This window comes from Lacerta agilis, chromosome 1 (genome assembly GCF_009819535.1).
Source record: "Lacerta agilis isolate rLacAgi1 chromosome 1, rLacAgi1.pri, whole genome shotgun sequence".
NCBI classification, from domain to species: domain Eukaryota; kingdom Metazoa; phylum Chordata; class Lepidosauria; order Squamata; family Lacertidae; genus Lacerta; species Lacerta agilis.
The window spans coordinates 8142982-8169210 of NC_046312.1; the positions used below are offsets into that span (position 1 = coordinate 8142982).

The following is a 26229-nucleotide window of genomic DNA, read 5'->3' on the forward strand; positions in this document are numbered from 1 at the left end:
AACCAGCACCACCTTACACACACATTAAAAATAAGTGTTAATAGATTCAAACCACTTCAGGCTAATCTAGTGGCACTTCTGATATTGTCTGAAATTTGGAAACTTTAACAATGGAACTTTCTCTACCCAGTATTATGGCCACCAGAGCTACACAAAAAGCTGTTGCTGAGAATCAAGAAACTTTGCCAATAACACGAGAGGGTGTGGACTAGTCAGGAGGGGGAGAGTTGACAGACTTTATGTCCCAATTCTGCATGAAAGGACATGCAAGGTAGCTTTGGATCCAACCCATTATATGCAAGTCAAATATGAAGTTTATGTGTTTGGCAGCATATTCTACAGCAGATAACCTATTAACCATGAAAATATTGATAGAATAATGTGACGACTAAACCTATATATGTTGGATTCATTGACTAGGAAAAAGACTTTGATACTATTGAAACCTGGGCATTACAGTGGCCATTACAAAATTGCAGAATTGATACCAGATGCAACCAGCTACTACAAGAAATAGCAAACAAGGCAGCAGCAACTTATCATCTCCATATGAATACCAATCCAGTACATTTGAAAAGAGGCATAAGACAAGGAGATAGCTTATCACCTGAGCTAATTTATGCTTGCCTTGAAAGATGTGCTTTAAAAGCTATATTCTCCAGGGAAGGGAATTAATTTTAACAGAGGATCTACGATATGTTGATGATACATACAGTCATAATAGCTAAAATAAATACAGGAAGAACTAAACCAGAGGTTCCCAAACTTATTTGGCCTGCCACCCCCTTTTCAGGAAAAAACAACTTAGCGCCCCCTTGGGTTCAGTCTGATCTGCCCCAGGGGTGGGACCGGTGCTCACTAAATTAACTAAACTAAATTAAGAATAAAAAAGGTAGGACTGAAGATGAATTTAGCTCAGACAAGTTAGAGAAATAGAGCAGGTTAAAGAATATGCTTAGGACAAAAAACAATAATAAAAGTCTGAAGTTAAAAGGCACATCTGCAGGACATGTGCTGAGAGATAGCTCAGGCTGATGTAACAGAGGAGTGCTACTGTGCAGACCATACAATTAAAAAAAAAAAAATCTAGGTGATGGTCACCCATGCAGTGGGTGGACGATCTAAAATTGACAGCAGGCCTTATGATGCAGATAGCAAACAACATAATGTTGAAGAGAACTTGAAGAAGCATATATCCCGAAGAGAAGGCCTTCTTCACTTGTTTATCCCTGGTATCTGCATCTACACATTTAAATTCTATTCCTTTGCTAGGCGCCCTGGTGGGAGTAGGTATGTTGATGATTGAAGACCCTTTTATTTGTAAGCAAAGGGAGAAAGGGGCTGCAGTTAGGAAAGCGTGCAGGACTCTGTAAGGGAACATGATAATGTCAGGGCAGGAAGCATTCTTCTTCCATTCTAAGAGGCAGGAAACCATCAGAACTTTGGGAAGAATCATAGAGTTGGAAGAGACCACAAGGGCCATCCAGTCCAATCCCCTGCCAAGCAGGAAACACCATCAAAGCATAAGAATACATTAAGTTCCCCCTATCCTAAGGTGAATGGCTTGGACTTTCCATGCTTGAGGTAGGAAGAAAACATTGGAGCCCTTGCTTTAAAAAAATCTATAGAGCACCAGGATATGTTTCCCAACACAGACTGTCAGTCAATCAATTAATTAATTTATAGCACCCCCACCCCTGGAGGCTAGGGAGGCTACTTACCTACTCACTAAATTTCTATGCCACCCTTCATCTGAGGATCACAGAGTGGTTTACAATTTAAAAAGCAATTTTTGCCTAGCGCCTAAATATACCGGTATGTAACGAAAATGCCAGGCAAGCCTCCCTGGGGAGAGGCTTTTACAAGCAGGGAGCCACCACAGAAAAGGCTGGCTCTCATGTTGCCACCCTCATGACCTCGTGAAGGAGGGCCTCAGCTGATGATCACAGTGTCCAGGTTGGTTCAAATGGGAAGAGGGGGTATTTTAATCTCAGCCATTTAAGGCTTTATAGGTCAAAACCAGCACTCTGAATTTGGCCCAGAAATTGGCACTAATTGGCAGCCAATGCAGTTGGGCCAGAACGTTATATGCTCAACTTGACTTGCCCTGCTGAGCAACTTGGCCACTGAATTTTGCACCAGCTAGTTTCCAAACCGTCATTAGAGGCAGCCCCACGTATAACACATTGCAGTAATCTAACCTAGAGGTTACCAGAGCATAGATGACAGAAGTTAGGCTTTCCCTGTCCAGATAGGGGTGAAGCTCGGCCACCAATTGAAGCTGATAGAAGGCACTCCATGCCACCAAGGCCACCTGAGCCTCAAGTGATAATGAACCCAGAAGTATCCCCAAGATGCCTATCTGCTCCTTCAGAGGCTACAAACATGACTACCACATACATGGAATATATAAGTTTGCTTCACTTAGTCAACTGACATTTCTGAGTTTTCAAAACTTACTAGCCAGTTCAGAATCTAACTTTTGCCACTTATCTAGATGTTTATTATATACTTACACTTTTGCACTTGAACAGAGCTGTTAAGACATCCTGTTGATCTTGTACTGTGATGACATTGACAATCTATTCCTACGCTTTCCTGTCTTAGTATGCTTTTAGAGGGCTATATTTATTCTTTTGATGTTGGGTGCCTCCAGAAAGCATGCATGCAGTCATTGCTATACCCTTTATAACAATTTGTCATCACTTCACTTTATAGAATGGTGTGCAACACTGAAAATATTTGGGTCTCTGTCATATACATTTCAACACCATTGGTGGTACTTGTTGGGTACTTTATCCATCATGAGATTGCTAATAAATTAGCAAAACATTAGTTATTTTTCTGTATTCAAGAGGCCTGCTCTCTGGAATAATTTCTGGAGATTTGTGTATGAGTAGAAATGCTTAGCGCTAACATAAAGAGCATGTGAACTGTTGTCATAAACAAACAGATGTTAACTTTGGAAACATTGTGTGGTTTGTCATGGGGGAAACATGGTTTCTGAAAACACGCTCTGCTACTTTGGAAGCTTTTCCCACTGCTATATATCCAGAAAGTGTTTCTCATTCATGTCATGTACCCACTTGTTTGGCATTTACCCAGAAATAAGCAGCAAATTGTTTTGGAAGAGTACATGTGCGCTTTCTTGTGAAGAACTTGGTGTACACTTCTTAGCTGGAAGGCAACTGCTGGGAAAGTCAGTATTATTCTGATATGTGGAACAGGAGTTCTTTGATCTGAGAACATAGACCCAAAGCACTTAGTCCACCTTGTTACCACAACAGTAGAATTAGATGCATTTTCATGATAGTACTAATGATAATTAGAGGTGATGCACTTTAATATATCATTTCTATTTGGTCAAGTTGAGCAGGAACTATAGGTGACTTGTGCACAGTATGATGCCTTTGACTTACCCTAGCCTTGCAAATCACCTTGGCAAAAAAGTTACTAGTCTGCCCAAAAAATATTAGCCCACCTCCCTACACAGGTCAAACATTCCTTGCCTAGAAGTAAAGTTCTTGTTTAATGGCTAATTTCGTGAAAGCATTTTTAACTTTACCACCTACTTATATAAAATACTAAAGTAGTGAATATCATTATATACACATACAAACAATCCATATAAACACTCTGAAATCACCATAGAATTTTGTTGCAACATGTATTGAGATAAGTTTACAAACTCTTTTGATTCTTAAAAATATTGAATAACTCTATTGTTCACATCGTCCCTTCTGAAACTCTTCTCTTTTCCGTTTCTTTGCTATCTTCCCCACAATAAATATTTTTAATGTAAGCCCCCTAAGGCGTCAGATTTCGGCCTCCCCCCCCCAAAAAAAGGTGTGTGCAGTCTTCAGGTTCCATGCCGAAGGACTCTTGCAACCACTTGGTATGAAAAGTTGGGCCGCCCTGGGTTAGCTGCTGATAATATATAATGTTCAGACTAACTTACATGTAGACTAACTGACCCCAATATATAACAAAACATGATAGTAAGGTATCACTACTATACAACCTATTAGATGCACAAAGTTCAAAAACCTATGATAAAATATGAAAAATTATTGTTGAAGGTAAAAAGCAAGGTGGATTTGATTTAAATCAAACTGATTTAAATCACTAGTCAGTATGTCTTGATTTAAATCACAGTTTTCTACATAAAGACTAATTCTTGCTGGTATAACTTTAATATGCAAGTAGATGAAGATTTATAGAATAACAACTTTTCATATTAGTTTTTTATCCCCAGTTCAATAGGTTAATCATTCATATTTGGACAACTTTTCTGTTGTACTTAGGAAGGAGAAAAATAATCATTACCTTAATAATAACAATTTACCGGTAAATAGATTTATTAGATCCATTCCACTCCAAACAATCAGAAAAATATTGTTTCTATTCTATTCACTGAACTTCTTGAAACTTAACACTAAAGGGGTTGATTCTGTATTCATAGGTTTGTAGAACAATAGGATTACGGTCTTTTTCTCAACTCTGTTCATGTTATAACATTTTTGCTGTGAAGAAGAGGCATGTGATCTCTGCTGAGTCAAATTCAGTTTTGAGAACTGCAAAAGTAAACCAAGCATCCGTGATAATATCTTGTAGGCAGAGAAACTGCCCAATAATCATACAAAAACCTCTGGAAGAGCATAAATGACATTGTGAATGGATTAATGGAATTTATTTACCAAAAAATTAAACATATACAGCTTTATTCTACATAATTAAAAAACTAATCTTTATTTCATGATTGAATAACCTTTGGATGGTAATATATTTTCCCCAAAAAGCATTTTATTTTAAAAAATCTGATTTAAATCAAAAAAATCCAATTTAAATAAAAAAAATCAGATTTTTTTTTTATTTTTTAAAAAAATCTTTGATTTTTATCCACCCTGGAAAAAGCAATATACTGTGGAGACACTAGGTGTAGTGCATAACAGTGGTTCCATTCCTTGAGATCCCTACTGCTCTCTTTTCATCCTCAACCAGCACAGAAAAGTAGTAAATACTGAGCACAGTGGGCCAAATTTGGATTGGGACTCTGGCATGGGGTGTAGTGGGGCTTTAACTCTATGCACCTTGATGTGGCTTTGATCAGGATTGGTATTTGCAATTTGCTTTGTCAAGAAATGATCCATTGGAGTGAATGTTGGCACCATGTTGGATTACATTGTGCCATAGCAAGGAGCAAAAGGTAAAAGTCCCTCTTACCCCAGCAAGGGTTTCTATCTGCATCAACCCCTGCTTGTTGCCGGGGGGGGGGGGGTCCATTGGAATGAATAGGAGCTTTTTTCTCAGTGCAAATTGTAGTGAGGGGCTGGTGTGCGAATTGAATAGATGGTATGTGTGAAAGAGAATGAATGGGTGTGCTTGCATGTGAGCATGACTTGATGGAATCGGGTGTGTGACTGTGGAGTGGCACTCCCTTTCATCACTGGTATGTGGCCCCTGACAAATTTTATGCCTGAACGGATGCAGCCATCGCAGGAGGAAAGATTCCCTAGCCTTGTGTTAATCGGAACAGGCCCTCTGCTCACACAAACGAATACTCCTCAATGTTCCACTTCATTTGCTGCTTCTTGGTTTGTGGGAAATCATAGTTTTCTGTTAAATCTGAACAGCAAGCTGTGGTTTGTTTGCCCTGCAGACCGGGTCAGATTCTTGTTTACACAAACCACATTTTGCTAATTCAAATATTTTTGGCCCCAAGACGAGAATAGTCACCCTGAGGAGTGCAGCAACTAACTCATATCCTGTAAACTAGAAACATTTATTGAAGTGTTAGAGAAAATCCTACAAATAAATAAATCTCTAGATGACATCATTCTTTTCTGGAACACCATACCAGATCAGATGGAAGCCCCTCTTTCATAAAATATATGCAGTGGACATGGTTGTAGTTGTGACTCCTGGAAACAAGTGAATTGTGCGATTGTGTTGACCATTTATGTGTTTGCTTCATGTTTCCACTTGAACCTCATGATCTTGTATAAAGAATACGTATAAGTACAGCATATAACCCATAGGAGAAACTAGGACATGTAAGTGATTTGGGGCAGGGGAGCAGAGCAGATGCACCCAAGAATTGCAGGGTGCCTGTTGCAAAATGAGGAGTGTGTGTGTTTGTGTATGCACAGACCTGACTTTCTCCCTGAGTCTTGCAGGTCTGTGAAACACAAGGCCTTCATTCTTGAATAATCCCATGATGATATAAAAAGAGACTGCCATGTATGCATTCCTGACTTCATGTATTATTTGACCTGCATCCCAGCCCTTATATTTGGAGGAATTGCAATCATATGATAACCACTTTAGACTTTTGGGAAGGAAGTGAATGGCAATGCAATAACAGTTTCAACATACTTGTTTAGCTAATAGACAGATAAATATATCAGCTAATAAGGGATTGAGGCATGTTTTTATAAGATTTCCCTTTGTGTTCAGTGGTCATATGAATGTTTATATGGTTTCTTTCAAGTATTCATTGCTCATCTCATATTTTGGTAGTGCTTAAAACTTTTCTAAGGTAGGTGATAATTCAACTGAGACTGTTCACAGCTCATGTTCCTAGCCATTGTGTGGTGTAGTGGTTAAGAGCGGTAGACTTGTAATCTGGGGAACCAGGTTCATGTCTCCGCTCCTCCACATGCAGCTGCTGGGTGACCTTGGGCTAGTCACACTTCTCTGAAGTCTCTCAGCCCCGCTCACCTCACAGAGTGTTTGTTGTGGGGGAGGAAGGGAAAGGAGAATGTTAGCCGCTTTGAGACTCCTTCGGGTAGTGATAGTGGGATATCAAATCCAAACTCTTCTTCTATTATGATATACAAGATCTAGTTACGGAGCCATGTTTCAATCTTGGGTATGAGAAAGAGTTGATATGAGGGAATACTGAGTGAATGCTTTGCTTGGAAGTTGCAGTCTTGTCTCTGGACAGTGAAGTGCTAGGCTTGGTGGCTTATGCATCTCCAAAAATTCTGCAATTTCTGATGCTTTATCACAGTGTTTTTCAACCACTGTTCCGCGGCACACTAGTGTGCCGCGAGATGTTGCCTGGTGTGCCGTGGGAAAAATTGAAAAATTACTTTATATATAGTCAATATAGGCACAGAGTTAAATTTTTTAACATTTTCTAATGGTGGTGTGCCTTGTGATTTTTTTCATGAAACAAGTGTGCCTTTGCCCAAAAAAGGTTGAAAAACACTGCTTTATCAGCCTTGTCTAGGCTTGGTTCTTAGGGATTAAAAATATGTTTGTTGACTCCTTAAAAAGCAGAGGGTTATAAAAGAAAGGGGTCTTGATAAGTACCTGTCAAAAATCTTTTACCCAGCCAGGGGCGGGGTATTATTATTATTAATTCTTCAACAGTCTGTGAGCAATTACATACTTTTTTGCTCCACAATTCAGAATAGATAAATTCAGGTCTAAGAGTCATGTGTATTTTCCTAGTATTATATATTCATTATTCAGAGTAGTTACATCCTGCTTTATAGCCCTGAGAAGCTCTCCAAAGCTGCTTACAAAAGATTCTTCAAATAGAATCACTCTGAGATCTAATGCAGCAATAAAATAAAAAAGACACATGAAACAGCATATTCGGGCAGCATTTCCTGCTCTTGTACTTGTTCTTTCCCCTGTCTAAACCTGTTGTCCCCAAAGATTTCTGCTTCATCTCTCTCTTCTATTTCCTGTTCTTCCATCTTTATGACAATAGTGTCCCTTAATTACCCTCACTGTGCTACAGCCAGTGTTTCCTGTTGCAATAAAGGCTTTACATACACGGTGAGAATAGGATGTTGGACTAGACGGGCCTTTGCTCTGATCCAGCAGGGCTCTTCTATGTTCTCATCCCCAAACCTAGATCTGTGGCCAGTTATTCCCCTGGTTCTTACATCTGTCCAGCAAGCAGGGTTACTTCCTAATTGTGTAGACAACTGGCCTGAAATCTATATAGAATGGTTAAATCCAAAGATCATTCATATTCCACTGTGTGGGAGACCATGCCATGCCAGGCATGCACAACATATTATCTTAAGCAGGGGTTAGCAACCTTTTTCACCTGTGGGCCGGTCCACCGTCCCTCAGACCATGTGGTGGGCCAGACTATATTTTCTTGGGGGAGTAATGAACAGATTCCTATGCCCCACAAATAACTCAGAGATGCATTTTAAATAAAAGGACACATTCTATTCATGTAAAAACAAGCTGATTCCTGGACCGTCGATGGGCTGGATTGAGAAGGTGATTGGGCCGCATGCGGCCCCCGGGCCTTAGGTTGCCTATCCCTGATCTTAAGGCTGAATGCAGCGTACTGTATATTGTGGCTTTGCAGATGTTTGGCGGCCTGGTTGATTGAATATTTGATGCATTGCATTCAGTTTTTTTCTAAGGGGAAAGCTACAGATTTTGCCATCTTGTACGAAACTCTTACTTTTCTAAAAGGTGTGAAATTTACTCAGAATATTTTTTGAGGCTTCAAAGCATTCCAGTACAGTTGTTAGTTGAAATTGTATGCACACCCCCATTTGTAGATGACTGAAGCATAGTTGGATACTTTTATTTCACTTTAACACTTTGGGTATTGTATATAATGTGGAATTTGTATGTTTGCTTAAAGAATTTTTTATGTGTTAAGAATAAGATACATTATTTTTTAAATAGATGGATGATTTCTTTGGAAAACTTCTTCAATAACTATGCATCTTAAGTAACTATTGCATGAATACAGATTTTGTTTCTAAAATTGGTTCAGGTAGAATAAACAATGAGAATCTGTGAAGAAAAACATCACTTAAAGATGTATGATATACTGGAACAGTGTGCCATTACCATTTACCTGTTGTGATTAGTACAAGCTGTGCTCTTTCAAACAAAAACATAAAAATTAATGATGCTAAGCAGATGCAAGTATGATTTACAGTCTTAAGTCACAACTATGTCCATAGCCCAGTTCAGTCAATTTTGTCCTCTTATTTTCCCCTTGGAGCACATCTGTTGATGTAGCAGTACAAATTAGGCAGGAATAACCAGCTGCACAAATAAAAGATGAGGGATACCTGGCTTACATGTTAAAAGGATTTCGGGGTTCTTAGTAGACCACAAGTTCAACATGAGTCAACAGTGTGAAGCAGCAGCAATAAAAGCTAATGCTATTCTAGGCTGCATCAACAGAAAGTATGGTGTCCAGATCAAGGGAAGTAATAGTACCACTCTATTCTGCCTTGGTCCAGTTCCAGGTGCCACAGTTTAAGAAGGATATTGACAAGCAGCCTTGAAATCTACTCACTGAAAGATAAGAGAAAATTATTTATGTAGATTTCCCAGTATTTATAGATTACTTTTCACCATAGATGGGCAATAAATGGATTTATTCATTTATTTAGGGGTCTCATAGCATGCTTTTCATTAAAAATCCCAGAACAGGGCAAAATGTCACAGTCTTGAAACCAGTGAATTGATTTTGGTCCAGTATAGTCACCATCATGACTATATATATATACAAACACAAACACGCACAAAACCACAAACACACACTCGCTGCTTTCCATTTGGGGATGTTCCATTCCAGGTAGCTTCCATGATGGTTACTGGCCAAATGCATGACAAGATTGATCTAATGAAATCTGGGTTTGGTGTGTTGGTATACAAATGGGTGACTGAAAATATTACTGTACAGTGCAACCAAGAATCCACTGAGGGTTGTTTATTTCTTAAGAGTCTGAGATGTGGTTTGATTTATTTACACTTACTGCAGATGTTTTGATAAAAGCCACATTAATAAAGGGCAAGCCATTCTTTTGCATAGTAACAATTTAAATATTTATAATAATACACAAACTATTCCCAAGAGTGAAGTTCACAAAGCCACAAAAGCTGAACAGTTCAGCCCCACGTTAATTAAACATATTCTGTCTGTTTCGTATAGTAAGCACTGCAGTTCAGGTTCGTGTTTTCTTTAAGCAACATGTTAAACTGTTAACAGTCTTTAAAATAGCTTAACAACAGATCTTTTTGTCTCTGTAGATCTTAAAGAACAAGACATCATGGGAGCATTTTTAGATAAGCCAAAGATGGAGAAGCACAATGCCCAAGGGCAGGGCAATGGACTACGTTATGGGCTAAGTAGCATGCAAGGTTGGCGAGTTGAGATGGAGGATGCACATACAGCTGTAATTGGCTTACCAAATGGACTTGACGGGTGGTCTTTTTTTGCTGTGTATGATGGACACGCTGGATCCCAAGTTGCCAAATACTGCTGCGAGCATTTATTAGATCACATCACAAGCAATCATGATTTTAAAGGCCGTGGAGCTTCGCCATCCGTGGAAAATGTAAAGACAGGAATCAGAACAGGTTTTCTGCAAATTGATGAACAAATGAGGCTACTTTCTGAGAAGAAGCATGGTGCGGACAGAAGCGGGTCAACAGCTGTGGGAGTCCTCATCTCTCCCCAGCACACTTATTTTATCAACTGTGGAGATTCTAGAGGATTACTTTGTAGAAACAGAAAGGTTTATTTCTTTACACAAGATCACAAACCAAATAATCCACTGGAGAAAGAACGTATACAGAATGCAGGTGGTTCAGTCATGATTCAGCGTGTGAATGGCTCCCTCGCTGTGTCTAGAGCACTTGGAGACTTTGATTACAAATGTGTCCATGGGAAAGGCCCTACAGAGCAGCTTGTCTCACCTGAGCCTGAAGTTTATGAAATTGAGAGATCAGAAGATGATGATCAGTTCATCATACTGGCCTGTGATGGCATCTGGGATGTTATGGGAAATGAAGAGCTTTGTGAATTTGTCAGATCAAGGCTTGAAGTCACTGATGACCTTGAAAGGGTTTGCAATGAGATAGTCGACACCTGCTTGTATAAGGTAGCCAGAAGTTTTATATGGGATATATTGAAATGTGTATGATTAGTTGTAGTGTTGGAAAACGATGGATATGGTTGGTGTTGAAAGTGGTACCTTGTCAGTCACAATTTTAGCTGGCTTTTGACTCTCTGGGACCAATATTGAACACACATGCTTAAATCTAACTTGCTTTGCTACTAGGTTGCTGGATTTTGTATGTAGGGGAAAGACTGTAGCTCATTGGCAGTTAACATTTTGCAACCCAAAGATCCAAGGTTCAATCCTCAGCATCTGAAAACCTGGAAAGCTGCTGCCAGTCAGTGTGAACAATACTAGGCTAGATGGACCAATCATCTGACTATATAAGGCAGCTTTCTACATTCTTTGAAGAAAAACATTTGCATTAGTAAATTATTTTAAGCCACTGATCTCATATAGTCAAATTGGACATCACCTCTAATTTTACTTACTAATATTTCTCCACCACCACACTTTTCTTAAAATTTGTATCATGGAGGTTTGGTGGGAGCAGGCCAAAAGATACATGCAACAGATGTTTAATCTAGTTTAGGCCAAATAGGCCTTTTGTTGAAAAACTGTTTCTTTTTCTATTCTGTAGCTTAGCTAAACTACCCATTCCTCATTTGTTTCATTAACCTTCACTTTCATAAAAAGTATGCAAGAAGTTGGAGACTATGCCTTTAATATTATCACTGAGACAGTGTGCTTTGTTGTGTTACTAGTATTGCAGTTGCAATCTGTATTTTGCCAAAAGGGGAGTCAGAATAACTCATGTAAGCTTTGAACAAAGTGACTTTGTTGAACAAGAGTTATAGAAGCAAATGGATACTTTCTCACATTCAGTGATGGAATGAGAAATTGGTGAAAGTTATTATTACTAGCATTTTATTGTATTAATGTAAAGAAAGTTGTCAGACTTGTGTGAACGGTATGCTGGAAAATCAAACTCTTTTCTTTTTCTCTACCCCTCCCACTCCAGGGAAGCCGAGACAACATGAGTGTGATATTGATCTGTTTCCCAAATGCACCAAAGGTATTACCAGAGGCAGTGAAGAGAGAAGCAGAGCTGGACAAGTTCCTGGAAAGCAGAGTAGAAGGTGGCTCTTTTAAAAAAAAATAAGTAATTTTATTTCTAAACAAATGCCCAACAGCTAAGTCCTAAGCATCTATAAGCTTTTTCTTTAATTCTTAAGTGCCATTCAGCATTACACCTCACATAAAGGTACTTTTCTTGCCTTTTTGGATATGTCTAGTATGTCCTGTCAAAATAGGTGTCCTTACATTGGAGAAAGATTTGAGTATAACATTTATGATGGGGCTCTTTGCCAGCAATAATTCTAGACTGTAAGCAATTTTTGATCCTGGTTGCTGAGAAGACAGTTAGCCATCATAATATGATCAAATTTAAATTAATAGTTTATTAATATCTGTTATGCTTGTGTAATAGTAAATTTGAAATAAGTACTGTCATAGATAATTTAATCTGGTATTTTGCGTTTCATATAATTTTGTGCCATATGGTCCAAAACTGGTTCTGGTTAAAACATGAATTTAAAAGGTGTTTCACACTGTATTATAGTGCCTTTGAACATGTGCAGTGCAATACTGTGCATGTTTCCTTAGATGTTCCAGTATGTTCAGCAGGACTTAGTAAGTATGTATTGAAACTATAAGTTGTAATATATGTTTATTTCCAAAATAAAGAAACCATTTTATTGTGAATGTTGAGTTAAGTAAAAATTAGATTTTTAAAAACTGAATTTGCTGAGTGCCTGTGGCAAAAAAGTGACCAACAAATTTGATTATGGTGGTGGTGGTAATAATAATAATAATAATTATAATAATATAGTGTAATGGACCTAAACATAAGGTGATTAAAGGCTCTGAAGTCATAAGTCCCATGCACTAACATGAAATATTTTTACGCCTGCCATATTAATTAATGAATGAGTTTTTAAAAATCTCTTGCACTTTATTTTTTTTTATTCTGTTGACGCTTAACTGTGCTGAGCATAAATGTTGTTTATTTAATATTTTGTCATCTTAAATTGATTCAATGGCTTGTTTACTGAGAATTGGTGTCATGTAGTGCCTAGGAGAGTGAGCTTCGTATTAGGAAGTCTCTGATTCAATCTCATTTTGGCCATGAACTTACTACTCTTGACCCCCTTCCCTTCCATTTTAACTAGAGGGATCATAATACTGAACGATATTATGGGGTGGTTGTAAGAAATACAGCAAGATTATGAATGTGAAGCACTTTGAACTCTTGAAAGTTTTATTCAAATGCTCCGTAGTAGTAGTGATGTAATTCTTAATTATGCTCCTATTATAGCACATTCTCTTTACACTGGGAGAATTGCAGTTAGTGACCACTGATATTCATGTTTTGGAGTCACTTTCCATGAATGTTACAAATTGTGGCATATATAGTATTCAGAAGGTAACTGGGGGCAAGGAATGTTATGTTTCTAATAACCTAGTAAGATGTTCATCAATATTTAATAGATCAAATGAGAAGAGGCATCAGAAAATAATACTTGTGTTTTCTTGTTTGTCCACACTTTTTCATCCTTGGGAACCAAAGTAAAGTGTGGCAAAACTGCACCAGAATTTGCAAAAAGTTTGTTCTACTGCAGCTCTTTGCCCCACCTGAAAAGTTGCTTAGGAAGGTTTGGGCATCCAAGCAGTATTTGATAGATATAAGGAGCTACAGCAAGAAAGGAAAATAATTTATCCTCATCTATAAGTGTGGAAGCACTTTGTATGCATAGGCTTTTTTGTTATCCCATATGACTGAAACCATTTCACTGATGAGTGTGTGTGTAACAAAATCCATGTTCATAAATGAAACTTGACCTTAGTTCTTTCTTTGTAAGTGGAATTAGCTAGACTTTAATTTGTGAATAGATGCCATAGCTACGATCCAAAGGGCAGTGTGAATATACCTCAGCATTTTGAATACTTTCTGTTTAGTCCCCCTCTTGAATTGTTCTTTGAATTTTCCTGAGTTCAAAAAGCAGTTTGGGGATTTGGCACAAGAGGAGTCTTAAAGGGAGCTGCCAGTTAATACAGTGTTGTCATTTACATTTTTTGCATTATTTCCCTATCCTACTTTTAAAAACTGAGGCGTGTTAAAGATCAATTTAGGCATTCTTGGGACCTGTTCTGAACTGGAAACTGTCAAAGTTTCAAGCATGCCTGTTTCTATTCAGTGTGCTGTGAATGGAAGGCAACATGTGCAATTGTTCTCTGGTAATGGGTTTCAGTGTTGAATAAACTAACTTTGAGTCCCCTGCCAACTCTATAGTTGTATTTTTCTCTTTACCTCTTCCCCCCTGCAGCCCCTTGTACCCCCTTCCCCCAGAAAGCCTCTTTGGTAGGCTGTATATGGAGCTGCAGTGAAAGGAATCAGCTTTCAGGCAATTCCCCTCTTCCTCAAATACTCCTGTCCTGGACACGACACAGCCTACAAAATTTGATAGGTCCTCCAGCCCTCAAGCAAGGCTCTTGGGCGGGGCTATAGGGAGCTACTGAGGTGGGAGGGAATAATCCATGGCACAAGTTGCCTTCCTCTCATACAGTTTTGGATTACAACCCGGTGTCTTCTGGTTATGTGCAATATCCAACAAAGTAGTTCCACATATGTAAGATTTTCCGTTTGCACAAAAGAACTTCCCCCTACTCATCCCTCTGTACTGACTCCCAAACTGTTTTGGAGGGTTGGGGTGAACATGCTGTGAAGGGGACGTGGGGGCTAGTTCTATTGCACAGTTCTTGTGCTAACGGAACTACTTGGTTGAATAAATTCACAGGAAAATAAAAATGACTATGTAACTGTTGAATAATTCAAAATGTGCTTAATAACCTGTTTCTTCAATCTCCCTAAAATGCCCTAAATTAGTGTTTGTGAAATCTGAGTTATAATTTTAAAATTGTCCTATATAATGAAGATCTGTAAGCAGGCCCATGCAAGGGGGGGGGCACTGGGTGAGAGCTAAGCTGGCCAGGGTGCCCCACAAGGGACTGACTGCTTTTTTTGTTTGAGTTTATAACTTTATTCTAACAAGACTTCAGCCCCAGGCCTCAGAAAAGCTCTGCACGGGCCTGTCTGTAAGCAATTTTGCTTTGTACATATCAAATTGAAATTTTAAAAATGGTAGCTGAAAACAGTTTTACCATTATATGGCTACTGAAATGGTGTAAATCAAGTTATAAGATTGGACACATTTTAATTTACAGCCTGACCAGGCCTAAGAGCTTGTACTTTTCACCTAATGCACTAGGAAAAATACTTAATTTCACCATTCAATTTTGTTTCTTTTTGCGAAGGAGCTATGTTGGTGACTTGTTTAGAAAAACATATATGGCAGTTATGAATTCTGCTGTCTGTTCTAATCTATTTTATATCAATGTCAAACAATTTCAGCTGTAATTGTGTAGTAAATAATACTAATCCCACCTGCAACATCCAATATAAACTACATATTTGAAAAGTTTATTCAAAAAAATACTTCAAGGATTACAGACAATGAGTTGGATCTGGAGTTGCACAGAGTTCAGTTCCATATACTGTATGCTCTTGCAGGCAGAAGAAGATAGAGGTGATCTTCACCTCCCCCCACTCCCCATGGCATTCTGGTATGCCACAAAAAAACTACAATAGAGTGCGTGGAGCTGCATGGGGGGAGGAGTAACTGATGGAAATTTCTTCCCACCTTTTGCCCATTGGAGTGTCCAGTTTGTTGAGTAGGAACCTCCACTGGACCCAACTCACTTCTGCAAATGAAAGGGAGCTCTTCATTTCATGGATCAGCAGGTCTGGATCCAACCCTGTGGGACTAGCCCAGCTCTTCAAAACAAAAACCCTCAACTTTTCGAAACAAAATAGGAAATTCTTTCCAGTAGCACCTTAGAGACCAACTGAGTTTGTTCTTGGTATGAGCTTTTCATTACTAAGATCCTTAAGCTGCTCCATCAGTGCAAGCTCTTGTTAATTTTTGTGGAGCTTGCACAGATGCAGCACTTTAAGGATTGGGTGGGGAAACTGTTTTGAAATACGTTTTGTAATACGTATATGTTGACTATTATAACTAGATGTCTGTGTTTCAGTGAATTAATTGAGTGTGATCACCTCAGTGTAGACTATATATCTTCAGTAAAACACATGTTTCAGTATAGACATTTTCTCTCATTTAGAAGACGGAAGTAAGTAGGTCTTTGGATGCAAGAACATGTTCACCCACGTGTAGAAATACAGTGTTTCTCAGACTTCTAAAACCACAGCCACCTTTTAGATAAGAGCAGTTGAAGTCAACACTATTCATCTGTCTTTCATTAATCTTCTTGTGCTGCAGTTTGAGAAAGTGTTTTAAGTTAATGAGAAGCTACAATATGCATGGACACAAAAAAGATATTGCAAGATGAAGGCCAACAGATTGGTTCCATTTGTGCCATAAATAATTTGTGGATTGTACATATATTTCTATTGAGTATAAATGTATTTTAGTGGAGAATGTATTTTAAATGTACTGTAGCTTTAGGTTATTGAACTGTGTAGTTCAGATAAATTTTAATCCCTTTATTTTTGTACAAAACATAACATAGCATCAGAATGATGTAGACTATACTAGATGTTCACAACTCACAATAAAAGAACTTGGCAAAATAAATCTGATATCTTTGCTCTTTATTCAGTTTCAGTATTAGAAGCCTTTGTCCTAAATAGTTGATGGTAAAATACAGATTCTGGCCTTAGTACTTCACCTTCAAAATGTTTAGCCAAAACAAAAATAAAAGTATTTGCTTTGAAATACTGTCCAGGATCCATAGAACTGTGCAACTATCAGTGTGGTATCAAGGGAACTTGTCCCCCCCTCCCCAAGCAGTCTGCTTTTGTGATGGACATGTGGGCCTTGGAGAAGAGAATAGATGGTTTCAGTGGGTTAATGCCAAGCCCCTTGCTTTTGCCTAAGCAGCTCTTCAGATCCTGGCCACTATTCACTAATCTTTCTTTAAAAGGAAAAAAAAGAGAAGCATTTATAGGGAATTAAATTTGATATCTATGTACTTTGACAGCTGTCAAGACTTTCCCCCTGACTATTTGCTATTGGCTACTATATATTAAGCCTACAAATTGAGCTAAAACTTGCAGGGACTGAAAGGTTACTGAAAATCTGTTTTTGTGCTCCTATTCCACTGGCTGTGTTCTTGTGTCATATTGTCTGCATGTGCCTCACTGTTATAGACTAAAAAGTTAAATTTGGTAGCACGACATTCCTTATTTTATTTTGGGTGTTACGTTGATACTACATGCAGTTTTGAGAAAACTGCACTTCTCATCAAGCTCATTTTACAGGTGTTTTCATGAAATCTCAAGTGTGCTGGCCAATATACCAAACTGCTACTTTAATTAAAGCTATTGTATGCCTAATAAAGCATCCATTATAATCATGGATGTTTATTGGATTGCAAAATGAAATCTTTGCAAGTGAAAGTTTCCAAGCTTGATCCCTCTAACGTCATCAGTTAAATGCTGTCAAGTAGCAAAGTAGAAAAAACCTGAGCTTGAGACCTTGAAGAGCCACTTTCAGTGAAGACTGCTGCTGGGCTAGATGGACCAGTGGTGTGACATGTTCAAAGGCAAATATTCATATCCTAATATTGTCAGTTTTAATAGTTATATTTTATAAATCAACAAACAACCTAAGTTGGTGGTCTAAAACACTTTTGAATATCTGACCTATGATTTGTTACATTAATGAGATTTTAAAATCTTGGCACCTGATGTTCTCTGAATAATGCAGATTATCTGTTAATTGATTTTAAGATGGATTAAGAAGTTTGAAGTGTTCAAATATTTGGTGTTCAAATACTGCTTGAAAGTAAAGGATGCTGCAGCTGAAATCAGATTCTTGATTATTTTAACAATTCATAAAATGGGGTTTAATTTTTGCGCAAATTAGTTTTGAGCATTATTACCTATGCAGTGCATCTTTTGTCATTTCACAACTCTTATTTTTGTTCAAGATAGTATGTTTCCTATCACGTCACTCATGTTATAATATTTCAGTTTATAAAACTCTTAAAATTGGTCTGTTGGAGTGTATCATTTTCATTTACTGAAAATGGTTGTTTCATTTTTCTGTGAAATCAATTTATAACTAATTTGTTTTCATCTCAGGCAGTATAAGCACCTAAGATCTCAGTGCTCTTTTAGAGCAAGCTCCCTTACTTCGAGAGTATCATTGATATTTTTAGATAATGATCTAATCAGATTAATATATTGTATGCTTCCAAAAGTTTTATTGTAGGAAATACATGGGAAAGATGCCAATGTAGAACTGTTTTCTCCATCCTGCTTATTTTCTTATGGTACCTGAGACACTGTAAATACAATACTCAATATGACAAAGGTTTTGAAATCTTAGTCTGTCTTAGATAAAATCAAATGTTGAAATCTTTTCAATTGCATTTGGACTGAATTTACAAAGAAAGTACTTCTGATTCCCAGAGATCATAAAGAAGCAGGGCGAAGGAGTGCCAGACTTAGTCCACGTCATGCGTACATTACAAACTGAGAGCATCCCAAACCTTCCACCAGGGGGTGAATTGGCAAGCAAGTGAGTTTACACCTGCATAAATCTGCTGTTGATTTAAAATTCTTTAAATAAGGCCACTCTTAAAAAGGGAGGGGCACCAAAATATTTTTTAAGGGGCATTACGACTATTAACCCTAACCTTTTCTTTCAAATTTGGAATTATATTAAATATGGAAATGAAGGCATGTGTGATACCCTGTGGCAGACTGGGAGGTGGATTCTAAAATTAAAAGTAAACCTGTGTCATATCACAGCTGAAGAAAGGTCAGGCTATTTTTAAGAGTGGCCTCATCCTTTAACTGAAGTTCTTAAATATTTGCCACTTTTAAATCTTTGTTTGATTCTAATGGTTTAGATATTTTTATTTATATGTTTTGACTGGCTTAAACAAATTAGTTTTTATTTGTTACGTATAATGCTGGTTTTTATGGTATTGCATTTTCACCAAATTCATAGTTGTCTTTCTTGGATGATAAAGCAGCACCAGTTGCCAATCTGTTTCCAGGGTCAATTCAAACACTGGTTTACGTCTAAATGGTTTGGGACCAGAGTATCTTTAAGAATTGCTTCTGCTCACATGAAGCCATTTCATCCATAAGATCATTTGTTGAGATTGTGCCCTTTGTCCATCCACTGTCAGATGTTTGTTTGGACACAAATGTGGGGGTCTTTTTTGTACTGGTACTGAGACCATGGAAGGCCTGCCTAAGGAAGTTTGCCTTTCAATAAGCAGCTATCTCTCCCATTTCCCCTTAGACACTGCTTCTCAAAATGGAGTTTAAATGCTGTTGTCTGCTCCGTTTTGAACTTGTTACAATTTTAGGTTTTTTTGTAATTTGGTAGCTTTGAACCTAATCTGTTAAGATTTTGAAGAAATTCAAGGAATCTTTAATTCTTACTTTCCTTGAATTTATCTTTAGGTAGAAAAGTGGATTAAAATGTAATTAAATAAAAAGGTCTATTATTACAATATAATCAAGGCTGTAATGTCAAATCGTTCTTCATTCTGACAATTTTAGATGTTAGGCTATTGGGCACTGAGATACAGGACATTTTGACTACCATTGAACCCGAGATGAATTGAGAGTGTTAAATCTTACATCTCTGTTCGGGGTTCTTTCTGTTCATCTTAGTTTGGCAGTAAAGTTCCAAACCATCTGTGGGATGAACCTTTACTGAAGCCCCAGATTTTCCTGTACTGATGGGTATTACTGGGAATTTCTTATCCACATCTGTACTGTACTGGGATTCAACCCCTGGTTCAAGACATGCTCAGTTGCTTGAGCATGGGATTTTCAAGAGGCATAATTGTATTGGGGCTGCTGGGAATTCAAGCCCTACTGGGTGCGGATAACTAGTTGTGGTGCTATGCTTTTGTCCTTGGACCTCTCATTCTGCTGACATTCTCTGGTACTTGATTAATTCTTTAAAAATAAATGTTGCTTTCCTTATTTGGGATTTTGGTAAGTAGTTCTAGTAGTTTGGTTCAATTTGCTGTAGTGTTTGTTTTGTTTTGTTTCGCTGTGCTTCTCCTGCCTAGTTTGGTCTCCTAATAGTCAACTGGCTACTACTGAAATAGTTGAGCTGCTGCTTTTATCTATTTCTGTATAATGATGTGTTTTTATTCTGTCTGCTTGTTTTCTGTTATGAGAGTTGATGGTCTTATGGAATTCTGGTAAACTACCTTGAATGTCAGTTGGCAGAAAGATGGCACACATTTTTATATATAAATATGTAAGGGTTTCCTTTCCTTTTTTCTTTTTTAAAGGTATTTCTATTTTGACAATATCTGTTTTCAAATGACAATTGTCCTTGGGAAATTGCTGATCTTTAAAACCCTTTTCTCCCCCTTTGCTTGCTTTAGACGGAGTGTGATTGAAGCAGTTTATAACAGACTGAATCCTTATAGAAATGATGATGCTGTGAGTATTAGTGCTGTCCAGCCTGTCATCCCATCAGCCTGTCCTTACTGACCATTTTCACAAGTTTAGTTGATGGAAAGATTGCTTTTTCAGTGCTTAAAATGTATTACGTTCATTAAAGCAAAAATAATAATAATCAGATTTGTGAGATCTGTTTATCACTGATGTTGGGAGTCCCCAATGCACAGCTGCCTTCCATTTGAATTGTAGCTGTAAAAATGCTTGCAGAAAGAAACATTTTGTTGCATGTGAATGGCAATGTACTTTGGCTGTCAGAAGTGGAATTGGTGCCTGTTGTGTCAAGTTGGGCTACCTGGTTTTTTCTTGCTGTGGCTTCAGCATAGGTGGACAAGCCATTAGCTTATCTCCATCTCATCATTGAATTATGCCGTGTGCAGTGCTATCTGACTAATACACTGAAAATCTTGGCATTTTTTGTTTCACCACTTAATTTTCACAACTATTCCACTTCATTTTCACATGCACCCCATCTTCTGTCTCAAACATGTGCTTGCACTTTGTTGGTATTTCCTTGGCACATAACACACCTCACATGCACACTTACCCTTCCCACTTGTAGAAAGGTTCTTGGGGAGTTGAAAGGAAAACATTTTTAGCTCTGCATTCATGCATATGGATGGCATCTACACAATCGTTGACCTTTCATTGTTGACTTTTTGTGCTTGTTCTGCGTGGTGCTGGGAACAGGTTAAGAAGTCTCTAATACTCAGAACTACTTTTATTTTTGTGGCCACACATGGTCTCATCAAAGTCCTAATTGATTTTACATCAAAGTAGCACATTTCTAATGCAGTGCACAACTTTTGTACATAATTCTACAGAAGGGTTTTCTTTGTGTCATGGCAGTGGTGATGCTCAACTAAGTTGTACAAGGAATAGAATCACTGAAATGAATGGGTTCAGTTACTTAAATCCACCGATTTCAGTGAGACTGCTTTGAGTATGACTAAGATAGCTTATCACCCTGTATCTGGTGCACTTTGCAGAGGCTAGAAAAAGCAGAAAAGGGGGAATAAAGGGTGGAGCAATAGAAACAAGCTCATAGTGTGAGGCTGGCAGCCAGGAGAGAAACCAAATCCAGGATAGATTAAGTACTTGAATTCAGACTGCATGGGTGAGCACAACCTCGCTGCATTTTGCACCAGGCTAAATGTAACTGGGTAGACAAAATGGAGTCAGTGGAGGAAATTAGGTTGCTTGGGCTGGTCATGCGTAGTGCTTTTGAGTGACGCCTCTTTGGAGAACTCGTCTTAAAAGCACTGGAAGATTCTTGGTGAGTAGTCTGTTACTGGAGGGCTTTTTATGCATAGTATAAGCCTTTCTAATTTGCCAACTTCCAACACAAGGCTTTTAAATATGTTAAAAGGTGAAATAGATATATTCCTGTCATTTCTGGTGTGGAGGATGCCAACCAAACTGAAATGACTTGACTGCTATGCAAGATAATCTCCAGTTTCCCAGTTGGCTTCTCTTGAACATCAGTATACTGTATACAGAAGCATCAAAAGTGAGCAACCTCAAGATTCAGAAGCGTAAAGAAAATACCATAACCTTTTTCTAGGTCAGCAACGTGCAAAATACTAATAATGCCGTATTTTACCAACACAAAAATGCCACCTAATTTAAGAGCCTAAGTCTTGCTCAAAGTCATGTTGTTTAGAAAGTGGCAACTGGGACCCCAGGCTATTCTTATACCCTTCCTTCCTTAGTTGCTGACTGCATATTGTGCTGCAGTGTGCAGGAGTGGGGAATCTTTGGTCCTCTAGATGTTGCTGAACTGCAACTCAAACCAGCCCTAGCAAGAATGGCCAGGGTTGATGAAAGTTGTAATTCAGTGACATTTGGAGGCCAAAAGGTTTCCCATATCTGGTTTAGTGGGACATGATTTAGGAACATGCACTCTCCTCTCCCTGTCCCATGTGGCTGGGAAGATGACCACAGAAGCCTTCACTAAGCCAGCTAATGTTTTCTGTGTCATTTGGAGACAAATATGTGGTTCATACCAACGTAATGCGTCTAAATGAGCCTGTTTTAGAAACACTGGTTTGAACTTTGCTTGTCTGAAATCCACCATAGCTAGTGTCAAACACAATTTGTCATGCTAGAAGACTTAACAATCCCAAATCGGTCCAAATAGAAAGCAAAATCTCTTAGCTCTCCCCCAGCTGTGTGGTTACAGTGATAGTGTTTTCATGTCACACCACCTCCTTGAGTGGACAGGCAAGAAGGCTTTGGCCTTTAACCTGACCGTGTGATTTGTAGCAAACTGGCTTGAACATCTAGCAAACTTCAAACCACAAGTTATGAAGCTGGTTTGTTAAATTAGCCGAAGTTTGTTATTAACTGTGATTTCAACACAATGACAAGCTGAAATTAGGGTGCAGGGAAGCTAAACACAGTTGAAGTCCTGCACAGCCGAAGATTTTGGGGTGGGGGAGATTAAAGCCAGAGTCCCTGTTTTCACAAAACCCAAGATGTTTAGGTGCCTTTGGGTTCAGTAAACATATCAAACTCTGCAATTTAATTTGCATAGTTATACATAAAACATATTAAAAGTTACAGTGGTGCCTCGCAAGACGAAATTAATTTGTTCTGCGAGTGCTGTTGTATAGCGAAAATTTCGTCTTGCGAAGCACCAACAGGGGAAGAGCGGTTTGACCAAAAAAAAAAAGCCCATAGGAAAATTCGTCTTGCGAGACAGCCTTTCGCTAGCGAATGCCTTTCGTCTAGCGAGTTTTTCATCTAGCAAGGCATTCGTCTAGCGAGGTACCACTGTATATGAAAATAAGCATTTCTAGCCTCTGTTTTTTTAATTTGCATTTCCCTTAGCTACTTTCAACATTTCTAGAAATCTTAAATCTCTTAACGCTTTGCTTTCAAATGCCAGAGGAGTAGAAAAATCCATCTTTATCTGGAGAAATAAAGGGTGCAGTAGTACTGCATGTCAGTACTGTGATTATAAAGTGCTGAGTTACATTAGATACTGAACATCTGAAGCTGCTGCTTACAGTAGTACCCAGGTGATGTCTTGCATCTGGTGAGCCAAGCCATTCTTCCTCTCCACAGAACTGGCATGTGGCACAGAAATGCCTTATTCAGCATTTAAACATAACTAAGGAAAAGAGGTGAATGACAGTTGGACAATATCTGTTTTATATAAATAGCATCTAAAAAGATACTTCTAATGATGTGAGTCTAGAGTACCTAGATTTTAAATTCTAAGGATGTTCTGTTGATTTCACTGAAACCTGCTTTCTAGCTTGCCTTAAAAGGTAAAGGTAAAGGGACCCCTGACCATTAGGTCCAGTCACGGACGACTCTGGGGTTGCGGCGCTCATCTTGTTTTACTGGCCGAGGGAGCCAGCGTACAGCTTCCGGGTCATGTGGCCAGCATGACTCAGCCGCTTCTGGTGAATCAGAGCAGTGCATGGAACACAGAGCAGCTTGCTTTATGGGGTAGGAAAACTGGAAAAAACTGTAGGAGAACACGTGTGAATAACTTCTGGTTTAAAGCAGAAGCTGAAAATTTAACTCTTGACACCTGAAAATAGTCTGCTTTTATGTTAATGATTTACAAGGGAGGGCTGACCTAAATAGCTTTTGTGTATTAGATATCTTATCTTTGTTAAACGCTCATAAATTAATATTCCCAGAGTAAAGCTCTTCAGAACGTAAAGAACACCAGAATCCTAAAATTATCGCCGTATCTACCCTTTTCAGTCTGGATTATCCAGAAACTGCTGTAATTTTGGGCGCTCCAGACTTTAAAGGGTTACTTCTCTTTTCTTTAAGGACTCTGCATCAACCGATGATATGTGGTAAAACTGCCATCAAAGCTGTGGAGTTTACATACATCCTGATGGAAATTGCACCCTACCCACAGTGACCCTTCTTAACATCCATCTTCCACCTTACTTGAAGGGGAAAAGATGTGTTGGCGAAAGTGACTACACCTGGAAACAGCAGTCCCAACACCTAGCCCAGGAACTGATGATCTTTTTTTCCCCTTTTTATTTTCTATTGCAAAACAGACTTCTGTAAAAGTGATATTGAAACCAATATGTTGTAAATTGGACTCTTAAGCAATTTTATGTTGTATGATTTTTGTTTTGTAAAGTGCAATTGTGGTTGTACAAAATGCTTATTTAATAATGAACTGCTTTACATCAATTAAGGTTAGATTAAATGCTTGGTTTGTTGCTTTGAACAACAGTAATCTAGCCCTTTTCCATTCACATTTGTGGTTCTGGATACCTGGGAGCAGCAACCTCGCCAGCTAAGTGCTCAGGAGGTACATAGAAATTGTGTAAAGGCTATTTTATATAAATGCAGATCATTGCAATTCTAGTATGGAAAATAACTGATAAAACAGTTCATTCTCCATTGAACTTTTAATTGTTCGATTAAAAAAAAAAAATTCCTGCGGGATCTAAAAATCCTATTGAAATATATGGGAAGTTCAGTGAACAAATGGGACAGGTTTGCCAACCTTGTGACATGGCAGTGAAATATAGTTCATGAGGGTTAAAATGCCTTGATTATTTGCACCTTTAAAAAACCTTTACCTTCAGTTAATTTTCAGTTACGTAAGAGGCTATGTCTTTATTTAGTAAAAGCCTGCAGCATTTTTATCATCCTGATTGGCTGGGTTGGCTGCTGTTCCAAGTAAAATACTTTGAATTCCATTATATCAATAAAGATTGATTTAACAAAACAACAAAATTTAACAATATATGTGTAACTACTTTCTCCCTTGTCTTTTGAAATGCTTGTAAATGAGATGTCATGTGGATAAATATTTTTTATTAACTAATTACCCATTTATGAAATGGGAGAAACTCTTGACTGTTGCCCAAGGCACAGGTGAATATTCCCCCCCCCCCCAGTTAGCAGACGTAATATGGTTTCAGAAATGAAAAAAAAATTCCCATGAGTTTCTTTCAAGATTTTTGCTTTGAGAGAATCATGTGAAGTTATACTTGCCTCTTGTTAATGAAAACTCATTTGTCAGAGTCTGACAATCTTACTTTTTATGATATGTTTTATATGGCCCCATTGACTTAGAACAAAAACTAGTGTTTTAACAGTATGTGAGATTTGAAATACAGCATGTTCAGAATATTTAACTGTTGAGATTAAATTTTAATTCTTAAAAAAATCATAAAAGTAATAAAACTAATTTGACTTTTCTCCTATTGAACAATTCAACGATAACTTTTCAAATCAGTTGTGTTTGCAGAACTACTGTTTCGTGCACCTTGTATTTTGTCCCTCTTTATGTTGAGAATATTGTATGATCAATATGTAGCTTTCTTTAATCTTTCAGTCAACAGTTTCCCCCTCCAAAGGAAAATCAACAAAATATATAAATAGGTTGTAGCAATGTAGCTAGGAATTTTTTTAAAAAGGTGTAAAATATACCTTTTTATAGGAAGCAATGTACAATGCGTTTTTCTATATCTGTCTTCCCTCCCCCCCCCCCTAACTTGGAAATATACATTTGTGTGTATATATAGCCTTAAAACTGTTGCAGAGTTAGGGAGTGTTGAACAGTGTTGAACAGTGAAAAAGTAACTTAATAATGTCTCAACTAAGGATAGCATTATACCAGCAAACACTTTTTATTTTATTCCTCTTGTTTGTGTGAGGTGCTTAACCTTGACATCATTGTAATCAGTTTGTACCCTGTTAAAGCATGAATGAAGAAAAACTAAGCACTATTTGTATTTATAAATTTATAGCGATTTTGGGTTAAAGAACCAATCCCTCCCCCTACCTGCAAATAAATGGTTAAAACGT

General features: G+C 38.0%; 1 protein-coding gene across 2 annotated transcripts in view; it reads left to right on the top strand.

Annotated features, from left to right (window-relative positions):
• Positions 1-25152, top strand: part of PPM1A (protein phosphatase, Mg2+/Mn2+ dependent 1A) — a 33970-nt gene extending 8818 nt beyond the window's left edge. The window contains exons 2-6 of one of the 2 annotated variants that reach the window (XM_033172579.1): positions 10033-10886; positions 11866-11983; positions 18400-18508; positions 20352-20409; positions 24151-25152. In XM_033172579.1, the coding sequence (XP_033028470.1) occupies positions 10053-10886; positions 11866-11983; positions 18400-18508; positions 20352-20409; positions 24151-24198 (1167 nt within the window). In that variant the 5' untranslated portion in view covers positions 10033-10052 and the 3' untranslated portion in view covers positions 24199-25152. The remainder of the gene's footprint in view (positions 1-10032; positions 10887-11865; positions 11984-18399; positions 18509-20351; positions 20410-24150) is intronic. The other variant, XM_033172657.1, reaches the window with a different exon arrangement.
• Positions 25153-26229: the final 1077 nt, after the last annotated feature.